This window comes from Zeus faber (assembly GCF_960531495.2).
Source record: "Zeus faber genome assembly, chromosome: 5".
Classification (NCBI taxonomy): domain Eukaryota; kingdom Metazoa; phylum Chordata; class Actinopteri; order Zeiformes; family Zeidae; genus Zeus; species Zeus faber.
The window spans coordinates 7,947,769-7,969,573 of record NC_137192.1 but is presented as its reverse complement, the minus strand read 5'-3'; the positions used below and the strand labels follow the sequence as shown (position 1 = coordinate 7,969,573).

The 21,805-nt window shown below is 45.5% G+C and overlaps 2 protein-coding genes across 3 annotated transcripts in view; both read right to left on the bottom strand.

Annotated features, from left to right (window-relative positions):
- Positions 1 to 5,482, bottom strand: part of LOC307231081 (constitutive coactivator of PPAR-gamma-like protein 1 homolog) — a 31,803-nt gene extending 26,321 nt beyond the window's left edge. For both annotated transcript variants that reach the window (XM_080001636.1, XM_080001637.1), the window contains exons 1-3: positions 4,765 to 5,482; positions 470 to 716; positions 279 to 361 (exon numbers count right to left, since the gene is read on the bottom strand). In XM_080001636.1, coding sequence (XP_079857762.1) covers positions 279 to 361; positions 470 to 716; positions 4,765 to 5,238 — 804 coding nt within the window. In that variant the 5' untranslated portion in view covers positions 5,239 to 5,482. The remainder of the gene's footprint in view (positions 1 to 278; positions 362 to 469; positions 717 to 4,764) is intronic.
- A 1,259-nt stretch (positions 5,483 to 6,741) lies between these two features.
- cass4 (Cas scaffold protein family member 4) lies at positions 6,742 to 21,212 on the bottom strand. Its single transcript, XM_080000636.1, has 7 exons — positions 21,080 to 21,212; positions 12,553 to 12,981; positions 11,758 to 11,841; positions 11,293 to 11,409; positions 9,360 to 10,685; positions 9,167 to 9,250; positions 6,742 to 9,067 (listed from the first exon to the last, which is right to left on the bottom strand). The coding sequence occupies exons 1-7, from the start codon at positions 21,083 to 21,085 to the stop codon at positions 8,645 to 8,647; spliced, it is 2,469 nt and encodes an 822-aa protein (XP_079856762.1). The 5' UTR covers positions 21,086 to 21,212; the 3' UTR covers positions 6,742 to 8,644.
- Positions 21,213 to 21,805: the final 593 nt, after the last annotated feature.

Sequence of the window (21,805 nt, the reverse complement as noted above, 5' to 3'; positions counted from 1 at the left end):
ATATATACACACACACAGTACACACACACAGTACACACACACACACACACACACACACAGTAAATCTGAATGGTCGTTAACAGGGGAGTACCTGTTTGTGTGTGTGTGTGTGTGTGTGTGTGTGTGTGTGTGTGTGTGTGTGTGTGTGTGTGTGTGTGTGTGTGTGTGTGTGTGTGTGTGTGTGTGTGTGTGTGTGTGTGTGTGTGTGTGTGTGTGTGCGCGTGTGTGTATAAATAAATAAATGTATATTGGGGAGGAAGTGATCGGTGGAAGTTTACCTTCAACAACGCTAGCGGGTGCTGGGGGCCGAGTAAGCTCCAGTGAAAGGCGGCCAGGTCTTCATCAGGCAGTATGTGATTTCCTGGAATTGAAAGCATGTCAAGACATTTAGGGAACAGCCGAGATGTGGATTACCTTCTGCATTATGGGTAAGTTTGACAGAAAACAATTGTCCAACATCCCGCCCAACCTAGAAGCGAGGCGAAGATGACAAAGCGGTTTGGGTTCAGGTCGAGCTGCTTGGCCACCTCATGCATCAGGTACTGGCTGGTGGTCAGGCTCTTGCCGTTGCGGCTCAGCTTGAGGGCGTGGGCGCTGAAGTAGTGCGGGACGTTGCACAGGGCGTAGTCAGAGTCGTAGGCCAGCAGGCCATGGAATCCGCTCTCCCTGCACAGAGTCATCACCTCCAGGTGGTGGTCCTCAATGCTCTGGACCACCTGGGCGGAGAGAGAACAGGGGGTCAGGAGCAGATTGCCGGGAATTAAATGTCAAAGTCTGGAAAGGAAACTGCTTTAATTTCTTTATGGTAGCTGCTAATGAGATTCAATCAAGAAAAAAAAAAAGTTTCAAATAATAAATATATATACATAACATTACATAACTTCCAAAGGGGGTGATTACTGTGTCGGGTGGTGATCTGTCGATCATTAACGCCCTGACACCTCGCTCAGGCCTCTTGCCGGAGAGAGATATTTCAAGACAAAGTGAATCACAAATCAAATCTCTGTGTAACACTATATAAAAAAAATCATTGCGTGAGTTAGAAGGCTGAAAACTTCCTTTGCTGACTTTCAACCTACTGAACATAATATAATATACTATCTTCTTATAATGCCACGCTGGTCTCAGCTGTGAAATTATGGTCTCCATTATGTAACCTACCGTATATACATTATATTCTCAGAATTGACCTGTCTCTCAGATACACTACTCACAAAAAGTTAGGGATATTCGGCTTTTGGGTGAAATTTCAGGATGAACCTAAAATGCACTATAACCTTTACAGGTGAACTTAATTTGACCTTCTCTAAACTTTTGAATGCACATGTCCAACTGTTCAATGGTTCAGAACTTTTTACACAACTTGCTGTTCTCTCACAAGGAGCTGAACGGCAAAATTCACAACAGGTGTTTGATCCATGAATGGACCAATACATTTCCTGGTTCAATTAGAATTGGTATTTCAACAGTCCTCTTCATCATGCTGTTCACATTTTGACATCATGAGACCAGGACGACACCTAACAACTGATCAACAGTAGCTCGCCATTGCGAGGCTTCAAACAGGATGTTCTCAGAGGGAAGTGGCCACTGAGCTTAGAGCGTCACAGAGTGTCATCAGCAGGTTGCAACAGAGATACAGAGACTGGAAGAGTCACAGAAAGGCATAGAAGTGGACGTCCTTTGGCCACTTCCCACACTGATGAGCGCTTCATTGTGAACAGTGCCCTGCGGAACCGGATGATGATGCCACTCAACTCCAGCCACATTTAAGGGAGGTGAGAGGCATCCAAGTGTCACATCAGACCATTCCAAACCGTTTACATCAGCGTGGTCTACCTGCTAGTCGACCTGCATGGGTACCTGACCACACCACCGGGCACAGGCGTCATCGTCTTGCACGGGCCAGGGAGTATTTACGCTGGACGAGGGACCAGTGGCCTCAGTGCTGTTCTCTGATGAAAGTCGATTCACGTTGAGCAGAACTGATGGCCACCAACGATGTTGGCGACGTCAAGGAGAGCGCTATGCATCAGCCACTGTTGTCACCAGACGAGCCTTTGGTGGTGGTGGTGTTACAGTGTGGGCAGGTGTGTGTAGTCAATACAGAACTGCCCTACACTTTGTGAATGGTACAGTGACAAGCCCATACTACCTGAATAACATCATTAATCCAGTCATTGTGCCCCTGCATGAACAACACAGGCCTAATTTCATCTTCATGGACGACAATGCTCCAGCTCATGGAGGTCGCATCATTAGGGAACGGCTGCTGGAGACTGGGGCACCTCAAATGGAGTGGCCTGCACGTTCTCCAGACCTGAATCCCATAGAAAACCTGGGATCAGCTGAGTGGCCGTGTAGAGGCTCGTCACTCTCTACCCCAGAACCTCAATGACCTGAGGACCACCCTTCAAGAAGAGTGGGGGGGCCATGCCTCAGCAGACAATAAGTCGACTTGTGAACAGCATGAGACGTCGTTGTCGAGCTGTAATTGATGCTCAAGGGCACATGACAAGTTATCGAGACATTGACATTTTTTGTTGTGGCTTTTGTTTCAATACATTTTTTGAGATGAGGAAATCACCATTGCATGCTTCTACTTAAATGCCCTATTTTCATGATATAATATCACTGTAGAGTAAACTTTTTTACATTTTCCATAAATTTCACCCAAAAGCCAAATATCCCTAACTTTTTGTGAGTATTGTATATTTAGATATACAAAGCATCTCACAGCGCCTGCTATTAACAGCCATCTAGCATGAAATAAGGTTACTTTACTTGCCTTTTGGTCCTATCACAATGGCATTTATAGTAATATTGCGATTATAGTAATATTGTGGTTGCACTGGTGTGCGGCTCCAAGTTATTACTTGTATAAATTTAATTATACAACAACAGACACAAAATCATTTCGTTAAATATATTTTATTCTTTGTACATCACCATGGTAACATATCTTCACGCTTGATTTGTACCTCCCCCTCGCTCCCCCTGTGTCGTTCAGAAAGTGCCGCTACCCCATTACCGGGGTAATCGTTGCTACTAAAGAATTGATAACACGCTTATACCCGCTGATACCCGAAAATGAGCCAACTGAATGGGTTTTATTTCCATTTAAAAAAAAAAAAAAAAAGGCAAAATGACGGTGGGGGCTGTGGGCAAGTAATGTAATCGGTATATGCCCGAATCCCGTGAAACACCGATAACCACAGCAACCCTATTACAGACAACATTTAACTACATCACGATAACCCCAAATTCACGATATAGATATATAGCCATGGCCTAATTAAATTTTTGTTTCACTTAACTTCCACTTCGATATTAAGGTGAGGAAATTCCAATCATTTCAGAGTTATGCAGCCATTAAAGGCCAATAACATTGGTTTAGCGATATGATACATCTCGGGATGCGATATTGTGAAAGGATATTGTGACATGACACCAAACGCTTAAACGGGATATTATGAAAAACATAATTTTTCAGTGCTTCTGTGCATATGTGTGGGTCTCTGATGTGGCTACTAACACACAAACTGTCTAATAATAATTTTTTGTGAGCTGCCTTTGTCAGAAAACATGTGATTTAACAAGTCGTCCAGATTTGTGTCTCCTTTCTACGTCACATGGAGACCAACTAGAATGAGAACCGCCCTCCATCTGAGTAACTTCACCCACAGCTGAAGAACTACCAAGTGCCGCCGGACCCCCTAAGCATGGTAAGCGCTCTGTTGGCTGCACAGACCAGCACAAATCTTTTAAAAGAAAGAGGAATTAATACCAACTGTCTGTGACAAAATTGCAGACATAACTCTGCTCCGTCCTTCTTTCTTAAAAAAATAAATAATAATAAAAATAAATTAAGATATGTGGTAGATAAACTGTAGGCTGCGCCGCATGATCCCCTATGTATTTCTCCAAACAAAAAACATGTATTTTATTTTCCGACATTTACTAATCGAATGAAACCAAAAAGAAAACCTGCCTTTAACCCTGCCTGAAAAGTGCCCTTGCCTCAAGAAAGTCAGAACTAGCTTTTAAATGCGGCCTTGTAGATCTAATATGAGTGAAGACTCAGCAACTGGAAACAGATTTTGGTGGACTGCTAAGGTGAAATACGTGGAAGTTTATATAATTCATACGACCGAACACTACTACTACTCATGCTCAAACGCCATTGGCTGACAGAACCCTGGTACTCACGCTCAACCCCCATTGGCTCACAGAACTAGGGGCTTCACAAGGGACGTCACGCTAAAACCCCATTGGCTCACAGAATTAGGGGCCCCGGGAGGGATGTCGTTCTCAAACTCCATTGGCTCACAGAACTAGGGGCCTCAGGAGAGAGGCAACACACACTGTAACGGCGCGTCAGGAACAGGATGTTTTTTGAGGCACGTTTGAATGGCTACAATGCACAGTTTGAGTGGTATTTTCAGCCACAAACTTCCAATACATGTTTTGGGGACCTCAGATACCTATGTTAACTTATTAAAAAGGAATATAACACATCCCATAATATCGTGCTTTGATATTGTGAAATGGTAGTTACTGTCTTAATCTCTATCTTAAATTAGCGGAGTCGGGTGCCATGTCGCGATAGCGATACAATGTTGTGATATGTCGCGCAGATATCGTCGCTCTGTCGAGGGAACCCGGTGGTCGATGACAGCTAGCTCAGCAGACCGCCAGACGTGTTGCTAATGTCTGGGCGCAGGGGGCGGCTCAACAGGCGGCGGCAGGCCGAGGGGAACTCACCCCGACGCGGAACCGGAGGAGCGCCAGGCGGACGCAGTGGGCCATGCACACCGGGGGCAGGAACCAGACCTTGGGTGGCGGGGTGCCCTTGTTCTGGACGTGGCTGACGATCTGCTGCGCCGTCTGCCGCTCGTTGAGCTGCCGCTTCACCCACTCGTGGAGCCGGCCCTTCTCCAGGGCGCCGTTGAAGCACACCAGCAGCTCGATGTTGCCGTGGAAGCAGGCCCGGGAGAGCGCCGCCAGGTAGCCCAGCATGTGGTTCCATTGGCCTCCGCCCACCCAGTCGGTGTAGAAGCCCCCGTAGAGCCGGTGCAGGCAGTGCTCGGCGTCCAGCAGCAGCCGGAGCGGGCTGTGGGGCGGCCGCTGCCGGCCGCCTCCAACCATGCTGCCCCGGGCCAGCTTCTGGAGCTCCACCGGCACCACGGCGGCGGGGCAGTGCTTCTCAATGAACTCCTGGAAACCCTGCACACCCATTTTGAGAGAGGAAAACTAAAAGGTGTTTCGGAGCGAAAAGAAGGAGAATTCAAAGGATCGCAGCGCGCCCCTCCCTTGACAGCGGATGGAGGCTGGTTACGGCCGGGGATATTGCAGGTTTTGGGTTGTTGTTTGTTCCAGATGAACTGAAATTGGTTTTGCTACTGAAGCATTTTCTGTTTTTTTGGTGAGTTGTTTTTTGGTTCATGGCTGTCAGCCGCCATGCGCCGCCTCACGGAGCCATGTCTGTGGTTGGGCGTCGGGAGAGCGAAGGAGGAGGCGCAGCGGTGGCGACGCGAGACCGGCGAGCGATCCGTTCGTAGTGAACGGGATCGTTGCAACGCCTCGGGTAGTGACTCTTGAGTCACCCTGGAAAAAGAGCCGGCGAGCGATTGATTTCGTCGACTCCCAAACGGAAAAGGATGACTGCGGACTGAATTCAAGTCATAGGCAAAAAGAGCCAACGCAGGCCTTGGCACAATTCATGTGGAATGTGGCTACATTTCGCCCAAGTTATTTTTTTGGACAGAAGCTTTTGGGAGTCACAGGTCTGGCAAAAATAGATGATGGGGGCAGATTTTACCCAATGATTTCCTCGGCATCCACAGTTTGCATTCTTCCACAAAGAGAGTCACACTGAACATTATTACCGAGGATTCAATTAATGCGGGGGGGGGGGGGGGGGGGGGTGGCAAGGCATAAGGCATGATCCATATTGAATGTGAATGATTCACATTTTTCATTCATCACATTCGCACGTTACGGAAACGACGAGAAGAAAGCCATTCTGGTAGGGAGCAAATGGTGGGGGCTCGTCGCCCAATGTTCCAGAAGGAACGGGAGGAACTAACTAACTAACTAACTAACATTCGCAATTCAGAGCCGAGCGGGAAAATGAAACGACTCCTTTTTTGTGTTTTCTTGTTTTGTGTTTTTTTTTTTGTGTTGTTTTTTTTTTTTTACCGAGCCACTCTTCCAAGAACCGAATCTGAAAAAAAGAGTCGAACCTTTCACCAGTAGCAGCGCGTGCGTGGCGTCGAGTCACGCAAGGTGCTCAGGACAAAAACAAATGATGCGTTCAAGGTCCACGTCCAGATCACAGCCAACTGCTCTGCTCCTGTAGCCCCGCGGAGATTCCTTTTTTCCACTCACTCAGCTGAGTGCCCCCGCACCGGTATTGGAAGAAAATATATCATTGACATAAATGATGTGCTGTATGTGCGTCGTATGTGGGTTTTTTTTTTTTTTAAACATTATATAAAACCAACATCTTTGAAACACATTTTATTTTCGGAGTGACCCCCCCCCCCTTGCAGTACCGCGAGGTACCGCTAGGGGTGCGAGTAGCCTGGCTCCAGCACTGCACAGTGCACGTTTGAAATGAGCGCATGTTTTTTTTATTAGAAGCAGAACACATTAAAAAATATATATATATTGTGCTACTCAGTTCCACAGGCTTATTATTCGGGATACGAACATTTGAATAAAGTCACTTATGTTGTTTCCTGTTCGTGGTAGGGTCAAAGTGTGTTTGGACTTTCTTCCATGCATTAAACGGCAAACCTTGGCAACCCAAGTTTTGGGTTATATTCTGATTGTATTTCAGTTTTGGTTATATTTTTCTATATATATAAAAAAAAAAAAAAAAAAAATTCAAATCACATAAATCCATTCGACAATAACAATGTGTTGACACAAATTGTGTAATTTAGAGTAAAATACCCTGTTAATACGTATGTAATTACCCGTGCACTTGCATGTGCATACATTCTACCTATGGAAGTAAATATTAAATGAAATTAATAACAAAATGTAATTCAATTGATACACAATTACACAATTGTTTAATCATTTCTGCTTTTTGTAACCTCGACTTGTAGTATTATAAGGCCATTATTATTTAAAGACATTTAGGTCAGAATACATACTTTACCTTGCACAAACAGATAGAAACACACTTATTATACTTGCACACTGTGAATATATTCTGCTTGTGTGTGTGCGTGTGTGTGTGTGTGTATGTACAATGTCTAATGTTTGCACATGTGTATGGCATTGGGTCTAATTCCTGTGAGAGTTAAATAACTGTAAAAGTAAAAGTATGCATTTTCTGGTGAAATTCAATAGTTTGCACACTTTTGTGCCCCACAATTGAAGTGTAACGGATTCTCTAACAATCCTTTAAGACCATTATTGACTTCATCATCACCTCAAAAATCACGACTTTGGGGAAAAAAATATTGAAAAGTGCAATTGACACTTATTTCAATGGACGTTCTCAAGTAATGTATTTATTTGGAATATTGTGGAGAAGGGAACATTAATTGGCATTTTACAGTTATAGAATATTCTGTGATTCTATGATCATAACTCCCCATGATGACATGACCTCAATCTACTGTTTTGCGAATTATGTAATTTCTGAATAATACCGATAGAGGGCAGCACACAGTCAGTAGTGTAGAGCGGCAGACCATGTTGTTCAGTTGTGTGTGTGTGTGTGTGTGTGTGTGTGTGTGTGTGTGTGTGTGTGTGTGTGTGTGTGTGTGTGTGTGTGTGTGTGTGTGTGTGTGTGTGTGTGGAGAGATATATATTAGGCTGATAAATATTTTCAGCTAATTTTGATTTTTTTTTTGGCACATCAGTTATGCAACAAAACCTTCTAAATCCTTTTTCATAATTGCACAAATTTGGAGACCCCATGTTTGATGTGATCAGTTCTTATTTGAGTGATGAAATTGATTTAAAAAAATTAAATATGTCAATTGTTTTAATCATAGCACCAATAAAAATATTAACTTATTTAGTCGGATTTAAGAAAAGCTTGGGAATGCTTAACACATTTTCTAGGTTACATACATGAACATTCACAAAAAAGTATAACCAAACTGCTAGACTTAAAGGTATAGACTGGAGAAAACATTACATATGACATAAGAAAGTCACATTAAAAGCAATATTCAAACAGTATGACATTGTTGTAAACCAAGTAAAATAAATTGTAATATATACTTATAAAAGATGCAACCGTCAACGTGCAATTCATTTCCAGGTCTCATATTTTGTTATACAGGAGCACTTTTTAATAATTTCACGTAGCCCAGGCCTATTCCCAAAACAACTTAAGATCTAGATTCCAATGATACCTTGTTCTATTTTTCCCCTTTGGCTTTGACAGGTTATTACAGAAATATGTACAATATGTGATACCTAACAATTGCACAATTTAAAAGACAACAGCTAGCGCGTTAATATGTCGCCCACTACATCTCTCGAACCAGTTCAGCGGTTTGAGAGAGTTGTGTCTGAAATGCAGAAGGAATAGCAGAATTATGGAAGACCACACCGGGGGTCTATCGTCACTAAAATAACCAAAGCAATTTGGAGTGGTGGCTCGTGCATGCTCTCAGAAGTCAAGCGTTGTCCGAAAGTGCTGTGCCCTTTGGGCCAGTTCCTTTGCAAAGTCTTGCGCCTCGTGCAGCGCTTGCTTGTCGGGGAAGTGCAGCGCAGCCTTCTTGGTTGCCATAGCCAGCTGCTTAAGCAGAGCGCACAAGTGGCTGCTCTTGCACAGCAGGCTCTGGCCGGCCCCTCTGCGCTGCGCCTCCTTGCAGAGCGAGTCCACCAGTCTCTGTCCCACCATGATCACCAGTTTGCTGTGGGAGATGAACTTCTCCGGTGGCTGGCCGTCCAGCAGGCTGCCTACGAACCGGCCGATGGCTTTCTGAAGGGCGCCGAAGTACAGCCGACAGTGCTCCAATGGTGGGGGCTTTCGGGGCTCCTCGGGGCCCATCCATGCCTCGGAAGATTGGCGTGGTGGTCTCTGATCCTCCTGAGGGTCAAGAAGGGAAGGAATATATAAACACATTATATAAACAGAGTATTTAGAGAAATTGAAATTGGGATAATTTGAGCAATTTTATATATTCACCTGAGGCTTTTTGGAAGAGGGTGCAGTGCCTTCTTCTGGCTCTCCATGGGCACTCTTTTGCTGCTTTTCAAACTCATTCTTAGTCTGGGGAGGATGAATAATTACACTATTAAAAATGTCCCTTCATGATGGTTAATGGGGTAATGGGTTGCATTGTTTATAAAATGTAGATTATAAATAAAAAGGCTTTCACCTGGAGCTGTACATAGTCATTATTTTCATCCACCTGGTCATCGACCTGTTTGCCTCTGTCTGTGCTTTTCTCTGCGTTTGTCTGATCTGGCGTGCCCGAAAGCGGAGGCTCCTTCTGAGCAGGTCTGAAGAGAAGTTTTCCATTAGCATTGATGATGGACACCAAGCGCTTCACGTCCTCCGGCACCGTGCGAGCGACCATGACAAAGCGCTCCAGCTGGTCAGGAGTATGGACCTGGCCCGGATCCTGGCACAGAGTTCTCAGGGGCCAATCGGCAACATTCAGGGCACAGACGGTTTTTTGCAGGATGACACCCGAATCCTCCAAAATGGACAGCTGCTTGTGGAGCCTGGTCTGCAGGTTGGCGTCGGTCAAGCGGCGGGCGTTGCCCTTGACGTCCATGGCGAAGTTGAGGAAACGCATCACAGCGCAGCATACGCCCTCTGCAGCCTCCTTGATCTCCTCCAGGTGTTTCTCCAGGTGTTCTCTGCTCCTCCAGCTGCTGCTGACAAACTCCATCAAACACGGCACTACCCTGACCACATCTTCTTGCAGCTCACACAGCCTGCGGCCGGCCTCCTCCTGGCAGAGGGTCACTTCCCGCGGTGGCTCCGGAGAAGACGAGCTCAGGGCCAGGGAGTCGCAGGAGCTGGTGGAGGAGCTGGAGGCTGTGCTGATCCTCTGGCTGTCCATCGCAGAGAGATGGGGGGCCTTGCCTTTCTCATCGTCCTCCTGCAGCAGCGAGTCCCCACTTCCCAGCCGGTTGCGGAGAGAGATGGGCCCCAGGGCGTTTCTAGTCCTGTGCAGGCGCACTCTGGTCTGTTCAGAGGCGTTGCCCGCATCTCCCCTGCACTCCAGCGGTAAATGGTCTCTGTTGTGATCACCAAGGCCTGGAGAGATGGGCGGATGCTCCTGTGGTGGCACGGCATACACCAGCTCCTCTGAATTCCTCTGTATAGATTGTTTGTCACAAACAGGAGCCCTTGGTAGCACCTTGGGTGGACTAGTGCCATCTAGGTACGGTTGCGAAGACAAACTGGGTTTAGGTATGTCATAAAGAGACGTTAGAATGCAGCTTTGCGGTTGCCAGGTGCAGGCAGGAGGGTACAGCTGCCTGCTAATAGCTTTGGAGGGCATGGTGCCATAGGACCCTTGAGCACAAACCGGTTTCTCTGGAGACATTGGCACGTCATAGATCCACTCTGGTTTGCGGGGATTCGGGAGAGTGCTGTATCCGTTGACGATTCTTTGTTGGGTTTCTGTGGCTGAGGGAACAGGGATGTCGTAGCTAGGGTCCTGAGACAGAGGTGGCGGGACCGCATACACCTGTGCAGGAGCAAAATACTCATGTCATCTATAGGTCATGCTCACTTAAAGTCCCTGTAAAGCAAAAATATATATGTGTTCTGAGTTTGTCACACCAGGGAAAAATGTGCTATTAACCACCCAGCCAAATTTGAATGATTCAAATAATAAAGTATAACAAAAAGTATATAAAATGAAATTTCAAAATTGTGAAATAAAAGCCAGTTCCCCGGAACGAAGATCACAGGCGCAGATTGTGCTCCAATCCCTCCATCTCCATGCGTAATGTGTAATGTGCACCCCTGTCTCCCTCTCCCTCTGCATTTTTCCCATGGGTGCTCAACACAGCGAATTATCCCAAACATAGCTTGACTTATTTCAACAATGATGCTCCAATTCCAACCCTGTGTTTATGTAGTGTTAGGGAAGCGGCCATGCCAGCATGACAGTACATCAATCACAGTATTTCGACATTTTAAGCACTTACTTTTTAACATGTATAATGTGTTTAGAAACAAATCAATGAATTCACTTTCCAGGGACTTTAAAAACACGATGAAGCCAGGAAATGCCTGTCGGCAACATTCACTAATTGGAGGATTGTTCACATGTCTAAAATGTCACTTACATAGGTGTCTCCAGGACTGGTACACCTTACGATCTCTTGGGGGTCAAATCTTTTCTCCAGCTCAGAAATAGGGATCAGGGAGGCCTTTCGAATCATCTGTCTCTGCACAGTGGACGCCTATCATACAAAAAGAAGATCCAGACATTGTTGTTGGATACCAAAACATTACATTACATTACATTTAGTCATTTATCAGACGCTTTTATCCAAAGCGACTTACAATTGTTCAAACACCGACGGACGCAGCCATCAGGAGCAATTAGGGGTTAAGTGTCTTGCTCAAGGACACTACAGCATGCTAGCAGGAGGAGCCTGGGATCCAACCAGCAACCTTTAGATTGCTAGACCACCAGCTCTACCGCCTGAGCTACCATCCCCCCAAAACAACTATACCCACAAATATCTAGACAAATAATTCACTCAATTGATGCAAGCTGCATGCTGGATACTTGAAAACAAACTCACGGTGAAAAGGGAGGCTCGTCTTAGTTGGTTGGGGACATCGTACACCTCCCCTATTGAGCTGGGTAGGACACTAGTGTCCAAAGGCTATAAACAATAGATGACAGTGTGTTATTTGAGGGCTGACTGTCGACTTTTGCACTACTTTGATCATCCATGTTACTACCGTGTTGACCTCAAGCCTGGACTCCATTATAGGGATATGGTTCCTTCTCCAGGCCCAGTTGTGCCAGTGAGCCACTACCTTGTGCATGGATTTTGCCAATTAGCTCAGTTCTATAATGGAAACCACGCTGCTCGTTGAATATTAGAGGGCTACTGCAGAGGAGAGCAGGGGCACCCCCGGAGCACAAGAGGAAATGGTGAACATGTGCTTATACCCAAGTCTGCCCTCTTCTACACAGGCACTTGTACAGACACCTATGTTTTTTTCTGGGGTCCTTTCAGCGGCTGGGGCTGCTGTTTGCCGTAAAAAGTGTCTGAAGTCTGTCTCTGCTTGTCTTTTACAGGCCCATAAAGGGCCCAAGCTGCATGCCTGTCCCCATGGAGAGGCCCCCGGTCCCCATCTGCAAGTGCTTTCTGTCAGCAGGGGTTTCAGAACGTTGCATTTCAGTGTCAGTCTACCTCTCTAATCATGAAAGTTAACACTTCCTAAGGAAGAGACCAATACTGACCCACGAGCACTAGACAGGCTAATCCCTGCATTTAGCCATGTGTTTTTGTTTCTTTCTGCTGGATTCCCGCTCAAACCCCACTACCAGTCTCCCCAACTTTGAATCCACAGGAAAAAAAATGTACCTTGCTGGCTTCCATTCCTTCCGCGCTGTGCTTAAGTGCTGGTGAGATGGGACTTTTTGTGGCCGACAAAGGAGCAAAGGGGACTTTATAGATCCTGTCCATACGTTCATAGGCAGGGGTGGCCTGGGCGGACAGCCGGACCATGCTGGGGATCTCGTAGATATTTTGAAGACCGCCGCCCTTCTGACAGTCGACGGAGTTGTGCTGTTCGGTGGCGTGGCCCGGGCAAGCTGCAGCTGTTCCGGATGGGGGTAGGAGCTGCAGACGGTTCGCGGGAGCCAATCCCTGCCGGCCGTGCAGCGAGCACATCCACCAGCCGCTGGTGCCTGCCACGTTCTGGTCCATCACCGTGACGATGTCCCCCTTGCGGAAGGCCAACTCATCCGGGCACTCGGCAGTGTTGTCATAGAGGGCCTTTGCAAGTTTGTTCTAAAAAAAGACAACAACAATAAATAGAATAAACGCGAGGCGCAAGAGAGCAGGAGACAAAAACATCCATCCAATTTTTCACAGCTGACAACGGTTCTTTGTTTTCTATCAATGACTTCCATTAAGCTTTTAGCGTTAAAGGAAGATCGCTGCTTTTCAACCCAACACCTTACTATTGAGAAACTAAAGCTGCAGAGAGACCGCTGTTTCAAAAACAGGAAACTCACTTTATAGTCACATGTGTCTTAGTGTGTTTCTTTTTTACATGGTGTAAGTAATATTTATATCACATTTCATTCAAAAGTCGTTTTTGCATCCTGATGTCAGCATCACGTCGGCTACAGCAGGTTTAGCGGTGGGTGAAGCGGCGCGACTTCCTTTCTGTAGTCTTTTATTCAATAGAGAAAAAAAAAACTGATAGAATGCAGAAAATGTTATTTTCGTGATTATATGGTGAGCTCGGTAACCAGGTTGTGGCGATGAACAGTTTCAAAATGATGTGTGTCAACTGGATTGAAAAAAACCTTTCCTTCGAAGGGGATGCTTATTTTTCGGGTTGTTTTCAGTGGATAATACTGTGATGAAACGGTACTTTCCTCTCAGAACACAGTGGAATAAACAAAGGAGGAGTGGAGAATGGAAGACACCAACCAGCATGTGTTTTGATGGATAGATCTTTTTGTCATGTTTCCACTTCCTGCAGAGTCTTCCTCGCGAGCCTCCTATGTCAACAAATCAAACTCACTGAAAATCAATGTCTTCCTAATACACAACCATGTTTTAAACTGTGGTTGTTTTAAACGGGCGGCTGAGCTCTATATTTGGGGTTGTTGCTTTGTCTTGCTGTTTTAATATCCTTTTCTCGTCAGCTCGGATGAGAAGGAAGCTGTGTGGCGTTGCGGTTTGAGGCGTACCGTATATAGCCTCCCATTATGACAAACAAGCTGTGAAGAGTGAAACATTATAGAGATGATCTGTGGTTTAGGTGAAAAACCACCGAGTTAAACAGAACAGCCCCCCCTCCCCGGAGCAGGCAGGAAGAGCTCTGACAGAACAACGCACCCACGCACCCACGCACCCACGCTCACTGTCTCGATCCCACCCCCATCCCTACATTAATTGGCCTATTTTGCGATACGCGCGACAAAAATCGATCACAAAATATAATTGTACAAACATAACGCCATGGGACCAATTTGCTTTCATTATATTCTGTAGATATCATAAAGGGCTAAAAGTTGATCATCCGTAGTTATATAAGTCCAAGCTTCCTCTCTCGGAGGTAATTCGCATCCAGCCACTCGCATCTCGTGGACTTCATAGTGTTTGCTACGCGTAGACAGAACTTGAACCGATGCTGCGCTTAGAGGATACTTGGAAAACTGTAATTCTGTAAAACTGTGCTGCGTTTTAGAAATCCCAGAACAGTGTAATCGGTCACAGAAGGCATTTTTGCACTGCAGGAAGTTCCAGTAACCTTTGGCGGAGCCGTCGTACCATCCGCACTGCATGATCCAGTAATGATCGTAATTGTTAAAACACCGTTCCCGACGGGCATTTAAACTAAATGACAATGCAGAGTAACATTCTGGGACGTAAGTGCACGGCGACTGGTCCAGAGTTGAGTCCACGGTGATTGGAAAAAACACTTGAAAAATAAGATACTTAATTTAAAAGTACATGCCTTTATTTACACACAATTTATTTCCAAAACATTAAATCGCCATTAACCCTGACCTCGCAGTGGACACGGCGGACTCGATCACGACGTTTCCTCAGTGCGACCCGAGCAAGTCGCATCGCCAGTCAGTAAAGGATTGGACCATCCGTAGAGGTTAGTCACACTCATGTTAAAAAAAACAGACCAAACAAATCTCAGGAAACCCAGAAAAAAGTTATAAAACAACGAGTGAAAAAAAACTATGCAGCGTTCAAAGTACTCGGAAAATTGTAACTTGTGCTGTGTTTCACAGATCCCATAAAACGTACCTAACACAATTAAACTGGACCGAGTGTATTGCTGCCTGCAGCTATATTTATTATTATAATTATTATTATTAATGAAATATATTAAATATATTATATATATGTTTATATATATATATATATATATATATATATATATATATATATATATATATATATAGACAGCTTGTCTCTCGAAATGAGCATTGAATGGAATCACATGCTGAAAATATTGTAAGAAGAGGGTTTCATTGATGCAAACAATGAAGAAAAAAACAGGAACACAAATGTTATTTTACAAATTACTCTGTTACATGTTTTTGTCTGATTTGAAGAAGGGCGTTTAATTAAAAGGTGGGTGGAAATGTCCACAGTTGCTCTGAGAAAGGTGAGTAAACCCTACATCATCTTTGTATGTTAATATCTTTGCATAGGATGAAGATAAGATGGCACACACTCTAGATACATCAACACACCAAGGTTCATTCTGGCATTACAAAATTAAATTAAAGGACTTTAAAGTACCTTTTCAAGCACTATCGTTTCATTTCCAAGGACTTCACGCGAGGCAAATATAATACATTTATGATTTTATTTTTTATGATTTTATTTGTATTCATTAAAATATAATATCAAATAATCTTAATCTCACTGGCGATTTGAATAACAAAACCAGGAGGAATATCACAGGTTTTCAATGATCGTAGTTTTTTCAAGGACTTCTTAAGAACTTCAGCACAAAAGGGGCTATTCTCAAGGTATTCCAATTCTCAAGGACCTGGTAAGAACCCTGCCACACACACACAGAAGCAGCGCCCTCAGCTCATATGTGTGCAGTGTTAGTCACCCTCTCTCTGAGGGTGAATCTTCCACAACAAAGGCCCCTTTCACTGTCGGGGTCCAAACGCTCCCAACACCTGTCGCGATGCGGGGCCCACTGGCCATGCACGCCGACCACAACAGCCCATACACCCATCCACCCCACCCCCCACCACGACACCCACAGAGCCTCTGCGACCTCCCTCCGTAATCCTTGGGGTTAGGCTACAGACGTGACAGCCCCTGCGCATGGGGTCAGATGACAGCAGGCGACCTCGCCAGCAAGATTTACGACGGTGTGCAACGTTCTCCCTCGGCGAGAGCGCCGTCTGAAGACATATATCTGAGACGAGATGACACGAGAGGCCAAGAGGGCCCCCGGTCGCTGGGTGTTTGGCTTCACGACCATGGTAAACACTATTCATGACACATAATATGTGAATTAAAAACCTGTTTTTTGTATTAACTGAACCATGTGGATACGTAACATAATTTGTTAGGTTGTCATTGTTTTTATATATATATATATATATATATATATATATATATATTATCTTCCTCTTTTTCTTCATTAACATTTTCTTAGTGTTCACTTTTAAGCGTAACTGTAAATTTGGGACAAGGGATTATGCACCGCTTACACACGCCACTTATACACTTATTTCAGGAAGGGAGCAGAGATTAGTAGTCATCCTAAGATTACACAAGAGACTTACAGGCGTTAGGCTGTCTATCGGCTATTTAATCATCATAACTAATTTAAAATAGTAGGAAGCGCATATTTCATATGAAACCCCTCAGAACATGGGGTAACTTTCGAAGGAGCGTGTTTTGGTATATATATATATATATATATATTTATTTATATAAAGATATATACATAACAGCTAGTACAGTAACAAGGCTCAGGAGTCCGGTTCAGCTGCGACGCCTTTGGATTCCTGCACACGCCTGCTTGTGCAGATCAGCCAGCTGACAGCTGGCTTCAGCATTTTCAGCCTCACAGCTGTCTCACCAACCCCCCCCCCCCCCACCCCTCAGCCTACAACCACCAGCAGCACCACCAGCAACACCCACGATTCCTCTTCTGTACCTCCTCCTGTTCACAAATTAACATGGTCCCTGTAAAGCTATTTTGGAAAAGCTACCAAAAATTGGAGCCGACTCGACGAGGGAGTGATCTGGATCTGGAGAGAGTTCCAATTTGAAGATCCAATCGAAGAGCAGCGGATCAATCTGTTGGGTTCAGATAAGCCCTCCTGGAATGTGCATATAAACACGAAGTGACATAGAGAGAAAGGAAAGAAATGAAAAACAATACAACAAAAAAACCACTGCACAGCATCAGGATGCAGGCACCATTCTGTCCCGGCTCACTTTGACTCCTCCGCGGTACTGGCAGGACCCGGCCGTGACCCCGGGGTCGGGTCGGCACCTCCTCCGTTATGTTCCCAGGCTCTCCTGCCGTGGGTGGTGTGACCAAACAACGTCTGAGGCTGAACAAACGTCCAAGCCGAACGTGAGGGTAAGGGAAAGAAAGAAAGAAAGAAAGAAAGAAAGAAAGAAAGAATTCTCCCACAAAGCTTGAAGAGAAGGGTCCACGGGGCAGGAAGCTTACATGTAAATACAACATATTAGACTTTCCCACAGTAACTAAGATGCTATTCTGTGAGACTGGAAGGGCTTGGGGGGGCAGGAAGGAGAGACAGAAGTATGCAGCCCCAGAGATACATTCCTGACACTTTTCGGAAAATTAATTTACTACCAATAACTCCTGACCATCTAAAAATGATTGATTGCTGTTTTTCATGGAAATATCTTTTTTTTTTCCCAAGCCAAAACAAATGGAAGCTCCTTCTTCGCGACTCGACGGCCGCGACACCGACGTCGAATCAATTCGAAGCTGCCCTGGTATTTCCTGTATGGAAACCCAGGTCAGAGCCATGTCAGATATCATACTCAGACGAACGTCCAGAGCTTCCAAGTAGGAGCATGGTCCCCAAACCCCCCTTTTTTTGTTTTTATGAACAGCCAATATTCCATCGAAAATAACAAGCGGGTTTTACAACGATGACATCCAAAAAACATCAATCCAAATAATTAATAGGTCTCATCTGTTTTTAAAATCAAATATATTGGAGCAAAAAAGGAGAAATAAAGATGTGAATTCCATAGTGTTTTTAGTTTTTTTTTTGCCTTTTGAGGTCTCATCAGGGGCTGAAAACTCTCTGCGTTTGGGCGTTGAGTGTTTGGGTGTTTGAGTGTTTGGGTGTTTGAGTGTTTGGGTGTTTGAGTGTTGTCATAGGTTGCCGGGCGAATGTGTGTCTCCTACAGTGTGTGTGTGGGTTGCCGGGGTGCTGTTCATAAAGGTTTAGGCAGAAGTGGAAGACACAGGCGGGCGGAAAGCAGGTACTTGCAATTCGGGCAAAAGCACAAAACAAAGTGTAAAATAAACTAAAATATCATGGTATTTATGGAAGGGCATAACAAGGCCGTCGGTGGTGGCAGATCACTGCTGAGGGGCAGCAGATAAGGATGTGAAGGCTCGTTTTAGTCAGGAAAAGCAGTATCTTGTGCTTACCCTCTGGCCTAATGCATTACTGCTCACTTCCTGAGCATCCATTTATTTATATATGTATATATATATATATACACACACACACACCCACACACTTTTTTTCTTCCCCTGGTGATATCAACCACTTCCTTCTCACATCGCCGTCCCAAAAGTTATGGCAAAGTAATGGCAAACACAACGCAGCATTCCCAAGCTGAGTATGCTGCTAACCCTAACCCGCCTGTGGGTGGCAGCTTTAAACTTTCCCAAGTTAAGAAAGAAACTGACCGTATCGCAATTGATTCTCATAAGAACATTGAATTGGTATCACTGCAACCTAAATCCTTTTGTTCTCGAGAGACATTCTGCATAGAGAGCTGCTGGGCTGGCCGCTCGCTGCGTGAGGAATGCCAAGTTAATGAGTTTCTATACACTCAAGTCGAGTCAGCACCCATGGCTTTGTCTCGGGCTTTGACAATGAAAAACTGGAGCAGAGCCTTCTTCAGGGTTCACACACGTGGACTAAAGTCACTCATGGGTCATCTGACAAAGTCATATGACCGGGCCTTCATAGAAAGCAAACAAAGACTTAAAATAGAACGGAGTTGGGTTCATAACAAACAGGACCAAAACAAGGTACATTTGAGCAGAACACAATAGACAGTACTGTGTCTCATGGTCACCTGTTGCTACATTCGATTTGGGGAGGTGGGGGTTCCTCATACGCCACATCAGTCAATGAGAGGAAAGGGGAGGAATCAATCTCTAATGGCTATAAGGATCTCTGTCCAGTAGAAATTCGGGATGTCTTCAATTACTGGAACTTTAAATGTACCGGGGTTTGCCAGGACGGTCGTTTTTGGAGTGCTGCGATGCTCTCCTTCTTATTTGACATACATTGTACGTGTTGAACCCCTCTTTGGGGGAGCCTGGGTTTTGCACAGACAATATAAAGACAGCCACGCTTACATTCCAGTCCGTACGCAGCATATTAAGTGTCGCGATAGGTGTTAAATGTTGTATTTTCCGACTTAATACATGACCGGAAGCATTTTCCCCGATCGCATAAGAGCGACATTGATGCACGAGGCGAGGGGGCTTTGTTTACCAGTTTATCTTTGAGACCGGGTGATGTGGTGTCACTGAGCAGAGGGTTCAGAAGGTCATTCCTTCCCCTGGAATATGTGCGATTGAGTGTCATTGTATTTCTGCACTATATGTGTTCTGCTTCATTTTAGAATTCAGAGTCACTAGTTATCCAGTCTCTAGAACTGGCCAGAAGCAAGCAGCAGTACAAGATGTTTTAGGGCCACTGAGTGAGGCATGGGGGGGTGGATTCATCATCTTCTGAAGATCTGACCGCCACCAATTGACCAATAGATCACAGGTCATACAAAAGGAAGTGCCACAGGGTGGTGGTCGGAGGAGGGTGATGAGTGCTTGAAAAAAGATCATCCTCCAGTCAACTTCCTTCCTACAGGAGGTTGTGATGCATCACTCCTCTGCAACATTTTGTTGTGCAAAACCTCCTGATGACTGTCCGCTCACAGCCAGGCAACAGCAATAATACAAGACTGATACAGCGGCAACGGCGTCCCTACATACCCATTTTGTGAACCGCAGATAAAATAATTCAAGCTTGTAACCACCGAATTGGGTGAGGACGGGAACAGGCTTGCAAAAGGTTTAAACCGTTGGGAGCACACGTACAGCCGTTCCCTTCACTGTTTACCTTCGGTTGCATTAATCACAACGGGGCTTTTCAAACATCTTCGTACCAAAGAGCCTACCCCCAGCACATATGCACGCTGTGCTGGAAAGGTTCTGCCTGCGACAGAGTTTTTGTAAGTGTACATGTTCTGATTACGCCCGTGGTTCGAAACCAGTTCTTCCTGCATCAAATTAAGTCGAAGAATGAGCCGGGCGACCGCAGGTTCAATGGGTGTCAGTGTGACTCGGTGGGCACAGATGGGCACCGGCTATCCCGACGGCTCTCTCGGCAGCTTTCCCGCAGTCTCGGGGGACGAGAAGGACGCAAGCACGGAAACAAAAGCGCACATGGCAGCAGAGATCCCGAAACAAACGTGAAAACTACTGCTTGAAGGCCGAGCCACTCAAGAGCCACCGCAGCCACCGCAGAAAGCAGGGCGCAAACCGTGCCAAAACACCTCGCTTGGTCTAATGATTTTGTCTAATAGATATAAAAAAGAATGAATAAGCCACGGTGAAGCGGTGGGATATAACAGCATATTCGTGTTTTCCAGCAGCCAGATAAGGATGTCTCCCAACAAACTAACCAAACAATATGCAAGAGTCCCGAAATTACGACTTAGAATGTTGCCTTAAAGGCACAATTATACGTTTCGCTGTGCAGCTTGACTTCATAATCTCACTTCTGAGGATTTTGCGTTAATGAGGCTCATAAAGTCCCATTCTCAAGACTCTGAGCGAGCAGCCCTATCAGGTTACAGCCCACAGTGGAGCTTTAAGACGGGTGCAGGTCGGGGGGCTGTGTATAGAAATAGGAGGTAGCTGACGGAGCAAAGCTAAAGTGAAAGCCAAGCAGGTGGTCCGCAAACAAATTCCTTTGGATGATCAGTCATCAAACGAGGTCCAGAACAGCCCAGACCCAAGACATCCGAATTTGAGAATACCAAAAAATAGCAGTAATGTGTTTTATGGCCTATTGAACGTATAGAAACAAAAAAAGGAATATTGACTGATTGTGTGTGTGAAGAGAGCAGGTGCGTCACTCACCTCCATGTCTGAATCGATCGAGGTCTTCAGGGTCTGCCCCGGTGAGAGGTAAATCCGTCCTAGAGGTCACTCCTCAGTGGTCCCCGTCCACCATGACCAGAGAGCGGATATTGGGGGAGAGAGAGAGAGAGGGAGGGGCGGAGGGAGAGAGAGATATCGAGAGATATGTCTGAGGGGCTTCGGTGCTGCTGTCTCACACACACGCGCACGCATATCGGTATGAAGATGTCACCCGTGAGACAGAGTGTTTTACTCACTGGGGTAGGTCACTGGTTCCAGCTCTCCAAGTCTGGGGCTGAGCTGCTTGCCCTGCTGTCCCATTGGCTTGAGGAAACCCCCCTTCATCTCTAACTTCAGTTGCCCCACCCCTTCTATCAAACCCGTCTCTTGCTGTGCCTTCCGCCAAAGCAGAAGTGTGTGACCCCTCGCTGGATAATTTTTTTTTCGAGAACCAACAGCTTTTCCCCTCCTCCAACCCTATTACTTCCCGTTTCACTACGCTGTGATACACATTTCTTCAAAAAATGTCTTCCTGGAGAAGAGTATAAAGCTGGTAATAAGGGGAGTGTTGGGGTTCAGAAGCAGGGATTCTTGTGCCTGCAGCCGGTGTTGTCTGGACAACAGGGAGACTGGAGAACAATGGTTTGGACGTTTGGGATGGAGCAAGGTAATGGGGAATGTGACCTTTCAGTCTGGAACAGAAAGCACTGGGCAGACGTAAATTTG